General features: G+C 42.1%; 2 protein-coding genes across 2 annotated transcripts; one reads left to right on the top strand and one right to left on the bottom strand.

The window, feature by feature from the left end:
• Positions 1–202: 202 nt before the first annotated feature.
• Positions 203–8,079, bottom strand: ptar1 (protein prenyltransferase alpha subunit repeat containing 1). Its single transcript, XM_030791837.1, has 7 exons — positions 7,991–8,079; positions 6,274–6,443; positions 5,820–5,886; positions 5,544–5,648; positions 4,116–4,353; positions 1,669–1,982; positions 203–557 (listed from the first exon to the last, which is right to left on the bottom strand). The coding sequence occupies exons 1-7, from the start codon at positions 8,074–8,076 to the stop codon at positions 203–205; spliced, it is 1,335 nt and encodes a 444-aa protein (XP_030647697.1). The 5' UTR covers positions 8,077–8,079.
• A 276-nt stretch (positions 8,080–8,355) lies between these two features.
• LOC115827888 (protein C9orf135-like) lies at positions 8,356–13,062 on the top strand. Its single transcript, XM_030791791.1, has 6 exons — positions 8,356–8,390; positions 8,474–8,585; positions 8,674–8,795; positions 9,164–9,220; positions 11,369–11,429; positions 12,880–13,062. The coding sequence occupies exons 1-6, from the start codon at positions 8,356–8,358 to the stop codon at positions 13,060–13,062; spliced, it is 570 nt and encodes a 189-aa protein (XP_030647651.1).
• Positions 13,063–13,082: the final 20 nt, after the last annotated feature.

The raw sequence follows: 13,082 nt of genomic DNA, 5'->3' as shown, positions 1-13,082 counted from the left end.
TGAGCCGTGCTCTGTAGAGACCAGCCATGGATTTCCATTGTGAAGGGAAACGATTCGCACATTTGGAGTCCAGCCATTCTCAAAGGCGGGGCCAAACTGAGTTGGGGGTGGGACCAAAACAAACAAAACCAACAAACAAACAAACAAACAAATGACCTATCACAGAGGCCCCAACTCCTGTTGGGCAGAGTGTTTCCTGAAGCTACTGACCGACCACAGTGTCCAGCCATTTCTTATAGGCGGCAGCGAATCGGATTTGCTCTGGACTTCGGCGGTCGTCCAGGATTCTGGAGATGAACGAGTGCTCGGAGGACAGTCCCGGGTAAGGAGGCAGAGGGCCTCGTTTCAGCCGCTTGGTGTCCTGCGTGTAGCCCCCGTTTTTGCTGGCGTCCGGCGTGCAGTCCACGTCCATGGCCTGGATGTTTTTGGCTTCGCCCGCCGGACTGACCAGGGCTCCGCCGAGCAGCGGGTCGGTGTGATTGACGCTCGGTGTCAGGCGAGCTGATCCCTGGGCGTTTTCTCTCTTCCAGTGATGCCACAGATAAAAGACGTGCCGTCTGTAGAGTGGAAGGGAAAGAGAGTGAGTCTCCAGTGCGCTCATAGGGCTTCAAACGTAAAGAAAAAAAAAACAAAAACAAGAACTAATCAAAAACCATAAACAAGCAAAGTCAAAACTGAACAGAACGCTATTTAATGTATCTGACAAAAATAAGCAGAGTGTAACGGAAGATTGTGGGTTAGCGGTAATGGGATTTAAAACACAATCAGTGTGTTAGTGTAAGAGTCTCGAGAGAAAGACAATGTAATTCACAAAAGGATAATCATTAGTATTCTCCGGCTTTAATCCTCCTTTTAGTCTTCACAAGTCGTCTCTCCTCCTGAGCCGCGCTCTATCTGTCACATCTGTTGCTATATAGAGATTTTTCTATTACCAATACCCCTCCCTCCCTCCCTCCCTCCCGCCCCTCTCTGCAGCCGTGGAGCTTTACACACTGGTCACAGAACAGCTGGTTCTGGGCCACAGGGGTTGGGGGGGTGGAAGGTGGGGGAGAGTGTGTGTGTGTGTGTGTGTGTGTATGTGCGCGGCTGGGGTGTTCATCCTCCTCTTCAGTGAGCAACTCGCTCTGCAAAGCAGGCTCATCCATCAAACAATAACTCGGCCTAACAAAAACATCAGGACCCCTAAGGAGTTGGTCAAGGACAAACCACAGACACACTGCACCCTTCAAACTCACCGCTGAACCGCTCCTGGAACATGTGCTGCCTTTTTAGTCTCAACAAGGCAAAAAAAAATTTGATCCAATGCCTTTCAGTAATCATGTTATCGTCACAAGATAATTTGCATATTTGTCTCCATAGTTACTACTGGTGAGATCCTGGTTACACAGACAACATCATCACCCACTTACAATATGGAAATGCAAAAAAAAAAAAATATCACCAAGGTTTTCAGACTGAAAAATAAAACGTCTTAAAAAGTGTATTGTACATTTTCTGTCAGACTGCAACTCCAAAACATCACGACCTCTTGTGAGTCAAGCTATGAATCACTGACTGGAGAATAATTTCTATGATGGACTGAGACAGAGTCACGGAACACGCTGTCAGAACACGGAACACGGAAGGCTCTGGCGGAACACGGGACGCACTCGTGGAACCCTAACTCACCTGTGACACCACAGTGTCTCGTGTCCAGGGTAGGACTCAATCAGGTCAGTGCAGAGCTCCATCTCTTCGTGAAACAGCTGAGGAATGGCAGCCCAGGGGTGATCTTCAGTAGGTGACGCTGTGCCATCCCCGTTGGGCTGCTGCTGCCGGGGGCGGTGAGGGTCGGATCCCGACAAATGCGTCACCCTCTCCCTGGCGACGCTCAGCTCTTTGACCAGAGCGTTTAGCAGAAACTGCCGGTAGTGGAAGCCGCTGTGATCGGACACGTGCATGGACACCCACAGCCTGGTGGAGGACAGTTCATCGTGTAGCACCTATAGGAAAAGGGGAAAAAACAAAAAAAAAAAGGCCAGAGATTTTTATCTCCAGACACGAGCTGTGTTCTACACCTGACGGCCGTGCTTTGGTTCCCCGCTGTGCCACGCTTGGCGACCGTCGCTGGCTCTGGGGAACGTGACTAGCTGCGTTCCCTTGGGCGAGTGACTTGGCCAGGGTGCAGAACGTAATGGAGGTGGTGTGTGCCAGACTCGCTCCCCTAGACCGAACTGGCTGTTGTGTGAAGGGAATACTTAGGGGACTTAATGGATAACCAGGGATGCCAACCGCGGCACAACTTGGATAAAACCGTGCAGTAAAATTAAATCGATCCCCATTTTTACACACACACACACAGACCAAAGCCGCGCAGTTGGACTTGGTGCCAAATTTATTAGCGTTTCACGCGTCATCAAATAAACACAACACTAGCCCCTTCTTTAGCAGGGCTGATGATTTCTGTGTGTGCTATGAATTTCTACACAGGCTAAAGCAATGTTAGGCAGTTTCTCTTTAGGGAATACCCCACACCCCCCGAGAGGATTTTATCCCCTCCTCTGGCTAAGGAGCCTCATTCATCTTATCAAAGTCTTCAGCGTGTCTGATCTCTGAGTCTTAGAATCAGGTGTGTGAGTTTAGGCCCGTAGGGTACAATCCGACAGGAGTGTGAATCTGCAGGAGAAGGCCTCAGCACCACCATGCTAAAGGCTACAGAAAACCTTTTTTTTTTTCCCCAGGTACCCAGAGGGGAACAGCAAAAACTTGGAAAAAACTTGGAACAGCAAAACACCGTTGGACTGACTTAAATATTAATAAAGCAAAACAAATCTAAAAAAAAAAAAAAAAATCATCAAGTGCATATGGATAGTCATATCTATCTTGAACAGTATGCTGAAATCCAAGGAGAAACAACAAGAGAAAATGAAGGCAATCGGCTAAGTGCTGTCTTAAAATGATGAACTGGCAACAGCCTGTCATTCTCAGAGCTGCAAAAAGAGACATATTATAACTTTCCTCACAGACACAAGACGATGACGTTACTGACTCACTGTTACCAAATTCATCTTAAAATAACCTCACGCGAATGACCCATTAGAATCAAGACCATTGCTCTTCTGATCGGTAAATTAAGTGGCTCGATTTTGTCCACGCGCTTAGGCGTTCTCGCTGCCCTGGAACATTTGCTTGAGTGTTTTTTTTCCCTGACCTACTAAGAAATGAATTGGGACACAGAGATCAGTTATGAAATCATCTTAGAAGTTCTCTTTAAAGTCATCCAGGATTCAACCTCTTAAGCAGTGGCTGGACAGGGCTGCATCACTGATGCCAACCAGGAGAGGAGGATTCTTTTTAATGACCAACAATGAGCAACCAATCACACCTCTGGAAATGTTGCAGCACCAATACAAAAGCCTCACACACTCCCTCTTCTGAGTGACCTGCTACAGAACCAATCCCACAGACAGACTCCGCCCCAAACAGCTCTTAGCCCCTCCCTGTTTGGACGGATAAGCAATCAACAAACAAACGAGACGAACAGCCGACAAAACTGAGCCGCGGCGGCAGACTCTGGCGTAATGACAAAAACCCGACGGGCGAAAAATAAACAAACAAACAAAATAACAGAGGGGAACGACACAGTGATGCACGATGAATAAAACGTAATGCATGCGCGATTAAAAAACAAAAACAAAACCTCATCAGTCAAACTAAACAAACAAGAAATATTTTCCGTTTATCCTCCATGCATTGTTTTTTTCCCCCACTATTAGCAATGACTCATGTAACCACACAGCTTTATCATATTCATCATAATCTGTTTACACAAATATTTAAATGTGTGTCTATTTACATCTGCAGCATGTATAGTGCTCACATGTACGCTGGCATTGGTGCCGCTACACAAAGATAGCATTCTACAACTCCTAAATGCAATCAACAGGACACACGGGTGTTCAACAAAGACTCATTTATAAATTCACTTGGCCTGTGTGTAGCCACTCTGTGTCTAAAAAAAAAAAAAAGACTCGTTTACATTTAATACAGCCTTTTAAGACATGACATGTGACGTTTTGGCGTTTGATGTGAAACCACGTGTTAAGGTTTAAGTCTGCTGGCGTGCACAACGCTACCTTCAGACTGTCTTGGGCCATGTTCTGCAGTACCCAGATGCGGTGGGACCAAGCGTTGTAGTTGCTGGGGTAACGACCGGCTGCGTCTGCACAGACTCTCATCTCGTCCTGCACAGCTCTCTGCAGCCTCTCGTTCTGATGCGTCCTCTCTGCGTTGCCGTGCGTGCCTTCCGTAGGCTCTTTCCTCTCCGCCCAGTGGGGGCAGCACTCTTTCTGAAGCCACTGGAGTACCCAGCGCCTGGGAAAATCCACACAGAGTGGTTGCAGAGGGAACACACACAGAGACTCAATGCACGCCATCTTTACCAGTGCAGCAATGACTTCTCACTGCCTGACCCGCTACAGAATTAACCTGCGATTCCAACCTTACGCTCAAGGTGGCACTGTAAGCGCTGACAGAACCTCACGGCTCATTAGGTAAGACACACACACACACACAGGTACTTTTTCCCCCATTATCAGTCTGATTTTCCAAGAACTTTTCAGAAGTCACAGGTTTAATTCCGCCGAAATGCAGGTGAAAAAAGGCAGCTTCCGTGCTGTCAAAACATGACAACTTTTCATCACAGAATAAGTTGTTAAACACGCCTCCAGTACTGAATTAATGGTTTACCAAAAAAAAAAAAAGTTCACAATGTTTCCCATTTATAATAGAGGAAGCTGTGACAACACAGTCATTACTTCTCTCTCTGGAGTGATATGGGTAGCTAATTTAGGCTGAGGAGAAAAATCTCTCTCATCCGACAAAGTAAGCCAAACACATAATGAAAAGTTAAGGCGCTCTGATACTTTGGCTGCTTCTCTCTCTGAGCCAGAAGAGAATAACAACAGAACGCAGAAAAAAAAAACAAAACCCTGTGATCTCTTGTCACTTCAAGCCGTCTACACTGGATGCATGTCAAACAGAAAATAACAGGGTGAGAAACAGAATGCCATCACGCTTTTAAAACGGCAAGCTTACTTCAGTCAAATTTGTATTCAGAATTGCACAGCCTGGCTCAGTTCTTCAACGTTCTAGACACTGTTTCCTGCCACCATGTCTAGCACTGCTTCCTAAACAAATAAAAGGGATGCAAAAAAAAAAAAAAGGGAGACAAAGCTAGTGTATTTGAATTTGTTTAGGGTTAAGTCATGTTATTTCCTAGGTGAAGTAAAATAGGGCATGTCAGCTTTGGGCCGCTGCGCTCTTTAAATATTGAAACCAGTCGCTGAGAATGTTCCGGAAGCACGCGTTATTTTCATTGCGTAGTTCTAATGAATGAGTTCTGCTGCATTCATGCGACATGTATTTAGGGCAATGTGACATCCGGTGAAACAGACCAAGTGCCCCTGCATTTATCGGTCCCTGGTCATCTTAAATGCAGTGAGAATATTCTGGGTATATGGGTACTTCCTGTTTTTTTTTTAAGCCGGACTGACGTGACTAACCTGTGAATCCATGTCTCTGGACTTTTGGGGTACTTGGTCAGGGCAAGTTTTCCCAGGTAAAGATCCTTCTCCGGAGACAGTACTCCACACTGCAGAAGCTCCTTCCTAAAGAACACAAGGAAGAAAATCATTTTAATCACACACGAATATAATGCGAATTATTTAACTGGACAATTGGGCAGGAGAAATGAATGTTTTTTGACAAAGTGTGAATGTCATTTTTTTGTATGTGTGTGATTCACTGAAAGAGTAGACCAAGACAATGTGCTACTGTACCTGACATTCCAGGCGGTGGTGAAATCAGGGTTTAAGAGCAGCAATGTGCATGTGATATCTACCAATGCTAAGTGACAGGGGCGGGGGGGGGGGGAAAGAAATATCAGCTGATTAATTCACACTTCATCTATTTATTCACATCCCTGCTGCTAATGCAGACTCCTTAAATACAAAGGAACACTGTGACTCTTCGCCTCCACCGTCTGGGTCTCTCCAACACCTCTGCTATTTCGGTATGAGCTGATGGAAGACTACCGTATTATTCCGATACAAACTAAACGAATTCACGCAGGGGCTATTTTTGCGACTTTATAACTGGGTTATGCTGTACTTCCTTTTTAGAATGAACAAACTGGATCAAGTTATACTATTTTAGTATGATCTAACTTAATCTCGCAACCTCCTTTATAGCAATACCTAACTGAGTTAAGGCAACCCAATAAAGACGTCTCACCTTCCCTGTCCAGCCACTGCTTACGCTGTCTGTAGAGCAAAAGCTTGTTGTGAACGTAAGGGAGGAGAAACTTGACACACCAGCTTTCCACTCCCAGCTTATTCTCCACTAGAACGATGGGACTCCGGTTGTACCTGGCTTCCGGACACGGAATGAGGCCAATCTCATCGCTGAAAAGGAAGACGGTAATAAGTGAGGGAGAAGAGGACAATGAAGTTACAAACGAAGCCTCTGAAACCTCACGCAGAGGCCGGATATAACATCAGCTTTCCACGACGTGACCTCAGGCTCTCCGCCTTCCTGTGTAATCGTTTCATGACTTGATAACATTGACATGTCCTCTCCTTCAGGTTTTAGGTTCCCAGCACAAAAACGTACAGCATCAGCATTCAATTTTCCCCCCAGCTGCGTGAGGGAAAGAAAAGCTGTTTTTGCCAGTCTTTAAATAATCCTCCGTGTACCAGGCAATGAAGCTTACATGGGCGAACTGTAGAGACACATCTTTTTTTTTTTCTTTTTTTTTGCTGAGGCATTGAAGAAACGAGTGAAAAAAAAAAGGTGAGACACAACCTATGGGACAGGACATTAACCTTCAAGACGACACCACAGACATGGGTCAGCAAAATTTTACAGGTCAACACACCCTCAAAAGCGACTACAAAAACAGGTCTACTGCTCTCACAGGGAAGGTTGGCAGGCGCAGCATTATATAACCCAAGTTTACCTGTGAAATATTAAGTGCTGATACAAGGCTGTAAAGGGCATGGTGACACAAAACACTCTGTTCAACACTAAAACATAAAATGTGCATATTCCTCAAGACACTTTTGATTGGGAATTCTTAACTGTTAGTAATTACATCACAACAAATATCATACAATAATGATGTGAAATTTAAGAGAATTTACACTAAACGTTGTCGAAAGTTTGTAAAATGAGGTCAATTCGTCTTCTACATGAGTCTATTTATTTATTTATTTCTTGTGGAAATTTTAGAGAATTAAAAGAGCACATTAAACTAGGTCGACAAGCGCTTTATTTGTAGCCAAAACAATCCATTCAGTCATCTGATATTTAGTAAGCCACTTGTTTCTGAGCTATGACAGTAAACACAACGACTCACAGAGATCAGCGGCTACAGTTAGCTGCATATAAGCAACGCCACTTAAAAGCCGGGTACCGGTGGAAGTTAGTTCAGCACATATCATCTTGGAACAAGCTTATGCAAAGCGTAAGCTTCAAACAGCTCGGTTTTACTCCACGTTGCAATTAAAAAATTTACAAAAATGTAATGCTAAAAGACCTTAGACGGAAAAAAAATTCGCAACGGCTGCACAGCCGCCTAGCCATCTCAGTGTCACTTTCGGCAACTGCTTAAGTTCTTAATAAAACTTTCCGCGCCTACGAACAGTTCAGTGCCTAATTTTACACTTTCATGAGTAGCCTTGGGTACATAAAGTTGTTTAGTCTAAAATGGAATCTATTAGCATGGCAGCTAAATTAATTTAGCCATATAGCTAAAATGACCGTAAAGCTAGCAGGCTACCTGCGTTGGCAAGCAGGTTAGGTGGCTAGCTAGCTGCGCAAGTTGGATAAGCCTGTTTTCAATATTAGCTGGCTAGCAACGCGCTATGATTTTGCCTATGATTACAAACATAAGCAAATGTCATCAGCTCACAATTGTGTGATTAATGTAAGTAGTCAGAAGTATACATACATGTTCGGGTTTCTCTTAAACGCGTTATTGATATCTTTCACAACTCTCTGAACCAAGACATCCACCTCCTCTTCCGACTCAGCCATTTTCAGAGCATCCAAGTGACGTAGGAGATGGGTGACTCAACCTCATCCGGGAAATTTCATGGATTTTACGCATGCGTAATTTGGCAACAGTAACGCGTCATTAGCAACATTGTTGTACTATCAAGTTCCAAAGCGCGATATTGATTCACAATGTAGTATTGGAACGTAACAATTTCACCTCCCATTAAACTACGAACTTTTCGCCTCTGAAAAGTTTGTAATTTCTATAAGAGGGCGATGCCTCTTATTAAACTGTAACTCTATAGACGCATAATAAAGATGTATTACAGCCGACCAACACTAATTTCAAATTGGTAAGTAGGCTAAATATAAAACCCTAAAATTCCTCAGACACATTTGATAATATTTTTTTCTTCCTTTACTCTCGGGCTTCAAGGCACAAGAACAGAGAGGCAGAACCCAAAGATTATGATTTCACAGCCTGTCCACCCGGAAAAAGAACATTACACAAATCAACTTATAATCATTTTGGGACTTGCGTGGAAACGGTGAGTTTCATACAAATGCTATTTTTCTCTTTGTGTTTTAACTTTCAATTTTTTTTTAATATGCAGCAATATTTTCGAACACTTTTAGAGTTGGAGCACCACAACAGAAACTCAGATGTCCCAATATCTTTTAAAGAAACAGTATGAAATCAGAGAAACACCTCGATCAATGGTGCGGGCAGATAATTTCCGGAATTTGGTCTTTGACAGGTTAGCCCACTGTTAGTTAAATAATGTTTTATCTGTATTATGATGCATAAGTGATACACCTGTGCAATTTGCCTTTTGAATTCAAACTCACTGATTCTTTTTAAACCATTAGAGCCCCTTAATTTGATGACTCCACAAAGTTAAATATATGAGTTAAATCCCCTAAAAATTTAATCTAACCTATGTGCTTTTCCACACGCCACTGTATACATACCCTCAGACGCAGTAGCAGAAAGTGCTGAATTGTAGTTGTCACCACCATATGAGTGCTTATGTCAGTATGTGATTCATTTCAGAATTAGTCAACAAAAAATAGGGGCTTTTGTTTCATAATGTCGCTGTTAAAATGCAACATTTTCTGTTTGTAGGGAAACAGGGCAGTCACGTTCTGTATTACCTCGCCATGGACCTGGCCACAACAACATGTAAGGAGAAAAAAAAAAAGATCAGAAAAAAAACAGATTTGTCACTGTTTACCAGATAAGTAAGCTAAAGTGGGATCACTATATTTGATAAAGAGTTTTCAGTTAACTTTCAGTTTAGATTAGTTTAGAAATTCACTTTCGAACTTCACTGTCCTCTGTTAATTTTTGTATCTTTTGAAAATATTCTAAATTAGATGTGAGAGGCTGATGCATCTTTAGTGTTGCATTTATAAAAGCTGATCCTTTCCCTTCATTATTTGCTTCACTAATTCATTGTTATCCGTGATATAGTTTTTGATTAAACCAGGGGACCGGTGCAAGCTTGAAGTCAGTGTGTCAGTGTGGAATTCCACTTACCTGGGTCATGTCTGCTACCAGAAGAGGGAGATGTGTCCCCAGTCTCTGTGTTCTCACACAAATATTGGTTTAAATTGTTCTGGTGGTTGGGTTAAGGTGATCTAATGGTTATTTTTAGTGGTGATTTCTTGGAGAATTTGTTCAAGTTACAGTTTTGTGATGGTAGACATAAATCATTGGCCTTTGATTGTGACATAGCATTATTATGTTGTTATTCATTCATAATATCACCTATATAAATCACATGGAAAAAAAAAGATTGAGTAGAACAGCCAGATCAGGAATGTGTAAGTCTAGTCCTGGAAGGTCGCTTGCTGTTGTCTTCTTGCCTCTTGATAAGAGGCTGATTTGTACTGGGGAAGAAGGTATGTGAACTGCTCAGCCAATCAGAAAGCACGTCGGTTGATTGATTTAAAAAAGCACAAGGATCCTGGCCCTGCAGGACTGGATTTAGGCACTCTTGACCTAGATTCCGTCAGAGAATTCTAACCTCATCACTGATTCGTTAGATTTGGACAGTACAAGTGAATGAGGAGAAAACATTATCACTTAAATTCTTAATAACATAATTTGACATTATCACAAACGTGTTCAGCTCTGGTCTTCGGGATCTGGAAACTTGGAGCCTTCAAAACCTCAGTTCATAATCATACTTGGGAAAACAGGTGTTCACACTCCTCAGCCAACAAAAGACACATTGTGGTTGGTGAAAACAATAACCAACAGATCTTCTGTGCTCTAGGACCCTGGAATATGTACTGCAGTAACATGGTCACCCACTGCGTGGTTGCTTTAGTGTAGCTCTAACCCATTTGGCATAACTTTCCAAAGTACCAGCATGAACAAAAAAAAAAAAAAAAAGGAAAAGAGCATACAAGTCATTTAAAGTAGGCATGTGGAAAAAATGAGGCATAGATTTCCTGATACTGTAGGAACCGTGCTGGTTTCATTTTCAAGACGTTTTATCGACCTCTGATCCTGCAGAGAGCATGGAGAATTTGAATGTTCCCCTGACAGGCCCTTTCTTTATGTCCTTTTCAACAAATAACAGGGCACACGAGGTCAGGCAGATTTTATAGCTGAAGTAAAGTTCCAGGAAAACGACATAAGGCATTTGAGGATAATGCATAAACTGTTGAGGTTCTGTTCTAAAAGATTTAAGGGGGGAAAAAATACTAATAACCTAAACTTATCATACTTTTTAAAGTAAACATTACAACGTTAATTTCATCCTGCAGGTCAGCAAAGCTTTAAAAGAACCATAATTAGTCTGTACAGTACTGGCAACAATTATCTAGCAATTTTATGGTACTTCCTTTTCTTCATTTGGAGTAATAACAATGTACGTTTCATTGACTTTGGGCAAACAGAGATTATGAAGAAGAAGTTTTACAGAAACTGAGGAACTAATGCTCTTGTATTGTGGAGACATGGAAAAGAGCATGAACAAAACAAACTAAGAAACCGACAAGCACGTCACAACAACATGTTAGGAGCAATAGTCTCACATCTTTTCAGCTTCCATCTCTCTGGGGGCTTCGGTGTTCCCGGTCTCCAATAACCTCATGGGAATAAAATTGGACACATACAGATAAACACTGAACAAGAGACAGATATGTCCTAGCTCTTATTACCTTATTAATTAGTCAATCAGATCACCTCCCTCTCTCTGGACACCGGACCCTGGGGATTCTCTCCACAGTCTGAATGTCACTTGAGGACTTTCACATTTTAACGCTGTTACTTCTCAAAGTCTTTGCTTGTTTGTTTGCTGTGTATTTAATATTTTAGGGACTTCCGTACCACGTATACGTCGGATTACCAGCCTCAAAAGGACGCCCCCAAAGATGTAGTGAGTAAAACATAATTTGTTAATTTATTTTCATATTCAAAAGAGGATATGAAAGAGATGTAGAGAATGTTCTTAGTTCTAGACCCAAACATGAGGTGCACAGCTGTCGTGCCCTGGGGGACAATGCCATCCAACTGAACTGATAAACAGGAAAAAAAAAAGAAATGATAACATCTCGAGTGTTTGAGGACTGTATGAAGAACACAATTAAATATATTGGTCAGTCTTCATGATCTCTAACACGGTTGGCTCTTTGACCGTTAAGCTACAACATTATTTTAAGTAATGCAACGCTGGCTATATTCACAAATGGAAGTTCAATAATTGAACGATGATGAATCAGTCCAGCTGATGCATTTAAGCTGTTTATTTATTTTTACTGTTGCGTAAGATTGTAGGACTCTTTGTTATGTACCACACGCTGTTTCCTCATCTAAACTGCTTCCATGTGCGCAATATGGCACGGTAATTCCCCGCAGTAGGATGCTCTGGTGTCCGAAACATAGCAGTTTATGCTTCAAGGCCTGCAAGGTCCTCATACGCTTCACATTTGAAAAAATTTCAGCTCTCTCAGAAAGTCACCCCACATTTCAAGCAGGAAATGGAGATAGAGATTAAGGCTCAATGAAATCTCCACGAATAATATTCATATGGATAACAAAGGCTGTTTTCTAGGGACAAAGAAGTCATATTGACAGCTAAAGGGCAAGACATTTGCATATTACCAATGCACATGACACAGCATCATCTGGTTCCACAGAGAACAAAATAATGTTTATCATTTTTATGTAATGAATATCCTTCTCATGTGTAAATGCATCCTTGATACTTCACGTACCATTCATAATGCGTTTACTGAACACAGTATAAGTCCTGATAGCTGGTTTAATATACATATTGCTTAATTCTTATGTGCTAAATGTCCTGAAGCTCTCTGAGAAGTTAAAGACTGTGTAACCAAACTGAAACAAAATAGGTCACAATAGCTTTTCATTAAGAGAAAACTATAATATTTTCAGATTCTTGTTCACAATGCTCAGTGAAAGGTACCCAGAAGATCCAACCAAGCACCATACTTTATAATATATTTTGAAGAGAATGTTCATAGAAAATGTTCATATGAAAATGTTCATATAAAACTGAAATGATTTCTCTTAAATCAAAATAACAAATTTCATCCTTTAGTCACTGAGCCGCTGCATTTTCATTACTTTAACGTAACTCCTTAAATACCTCTCATCTTCTAGTGTTCTGAGAAGACCCATTGAGCTCCTTTTTATGAAAGATGCTGTACAAACAAAGTTATTATTACTGGTGACCATTTTACAAACTATTGTTGTTAATAGGATTAGAGGTAGTAGAAGTATTCAGTCAACCATCCAAGTCCAAAGTTATTACTGTCCACATTATGAATACGTATTAAATTTCCATCGCTGCTGCATTTCCGTAGATGGAGACCGAAAGCGCGCCCAATATATCACCTGACTTCAGGAGACGCCAGTCCGTGTTCACCGACGTGGCAGATCATCGGCGCAGGGGCAAAAACACCTGGCAGGATGTGAATGAAATGCATGATGGGATGGATGCTACCACCAGGAAACAATTCAGCTTCCACACCCCCACTTGTCCCTGACTCCAGCGTCTCTTTCTGGT

This window comes from Chanos chanos, chromosome 14, assembly GCF_902362185.1.
Source record: "Chanos chanos chromosome 14, fChaCha1.1, whole genome shotgun sequence".
Classification (NCBI taxonomy): domain Eukaryota; kingdom Metazoa; phylum Chordata; class Actinopteri; order Gonorynchiformes; family Chanidae; genus Chanos; species Chanos chanos.
This window is presented reverse-complemented; position numbering and strand designations above follow the sequence as displayed.

What these genes read in the sequence shown, in the direction of transcription:
- LOC115827888 (XM_030791791.1), top strand. Translation starts at nt 8,356, where the DNA reads ATGTATTACAGCCGACCAACACTAATTTCAAATTG. An exon ending in TTGGGACTTGCGTGGAAACG is followed by an intron (nt 8,586 to 8,673) that starts GTGAGTTTCATA and finishes GAACACTTTTAG; the next exon opens with AGTTGGAGCACCACAACAGA. An exon ending in CGGAATTTGGTCTTTGACAG is followed by an intron (nt 8,796 to 9,163) that starts GTTAGCCCACTG and finishes TTCTGTTTGTAG; the next exon opens with GGAAACAGGGCAGTCACGTT.
- ptar1 (XM_030791837.1), bottom strand. Translation starts at nt 8,076, where the DNA reads ATGGCTGAGTCGGAAGAGGAGGTGGATGTCTTGGTTCAGAGAGTTGTG. An exon ending in ACCACCGCCTGGAATGTCAG is followed by an intron (nt 5,649 to 5,819) that starts GTACAGTAGCAC and finishes TGTGTTCTTTAG; the next exon opens with GAAGGAGCTTCTGCAGTGTG. An exon ending in CCAGAGACATGGATTCACAG is followed by an intron (nt 4,354 to 5,543) that starts GTTAGTCACGTC and finishes GGATTTTCCCAG; the next exon opens with GCGCTGGGTACTCCAGTGGC.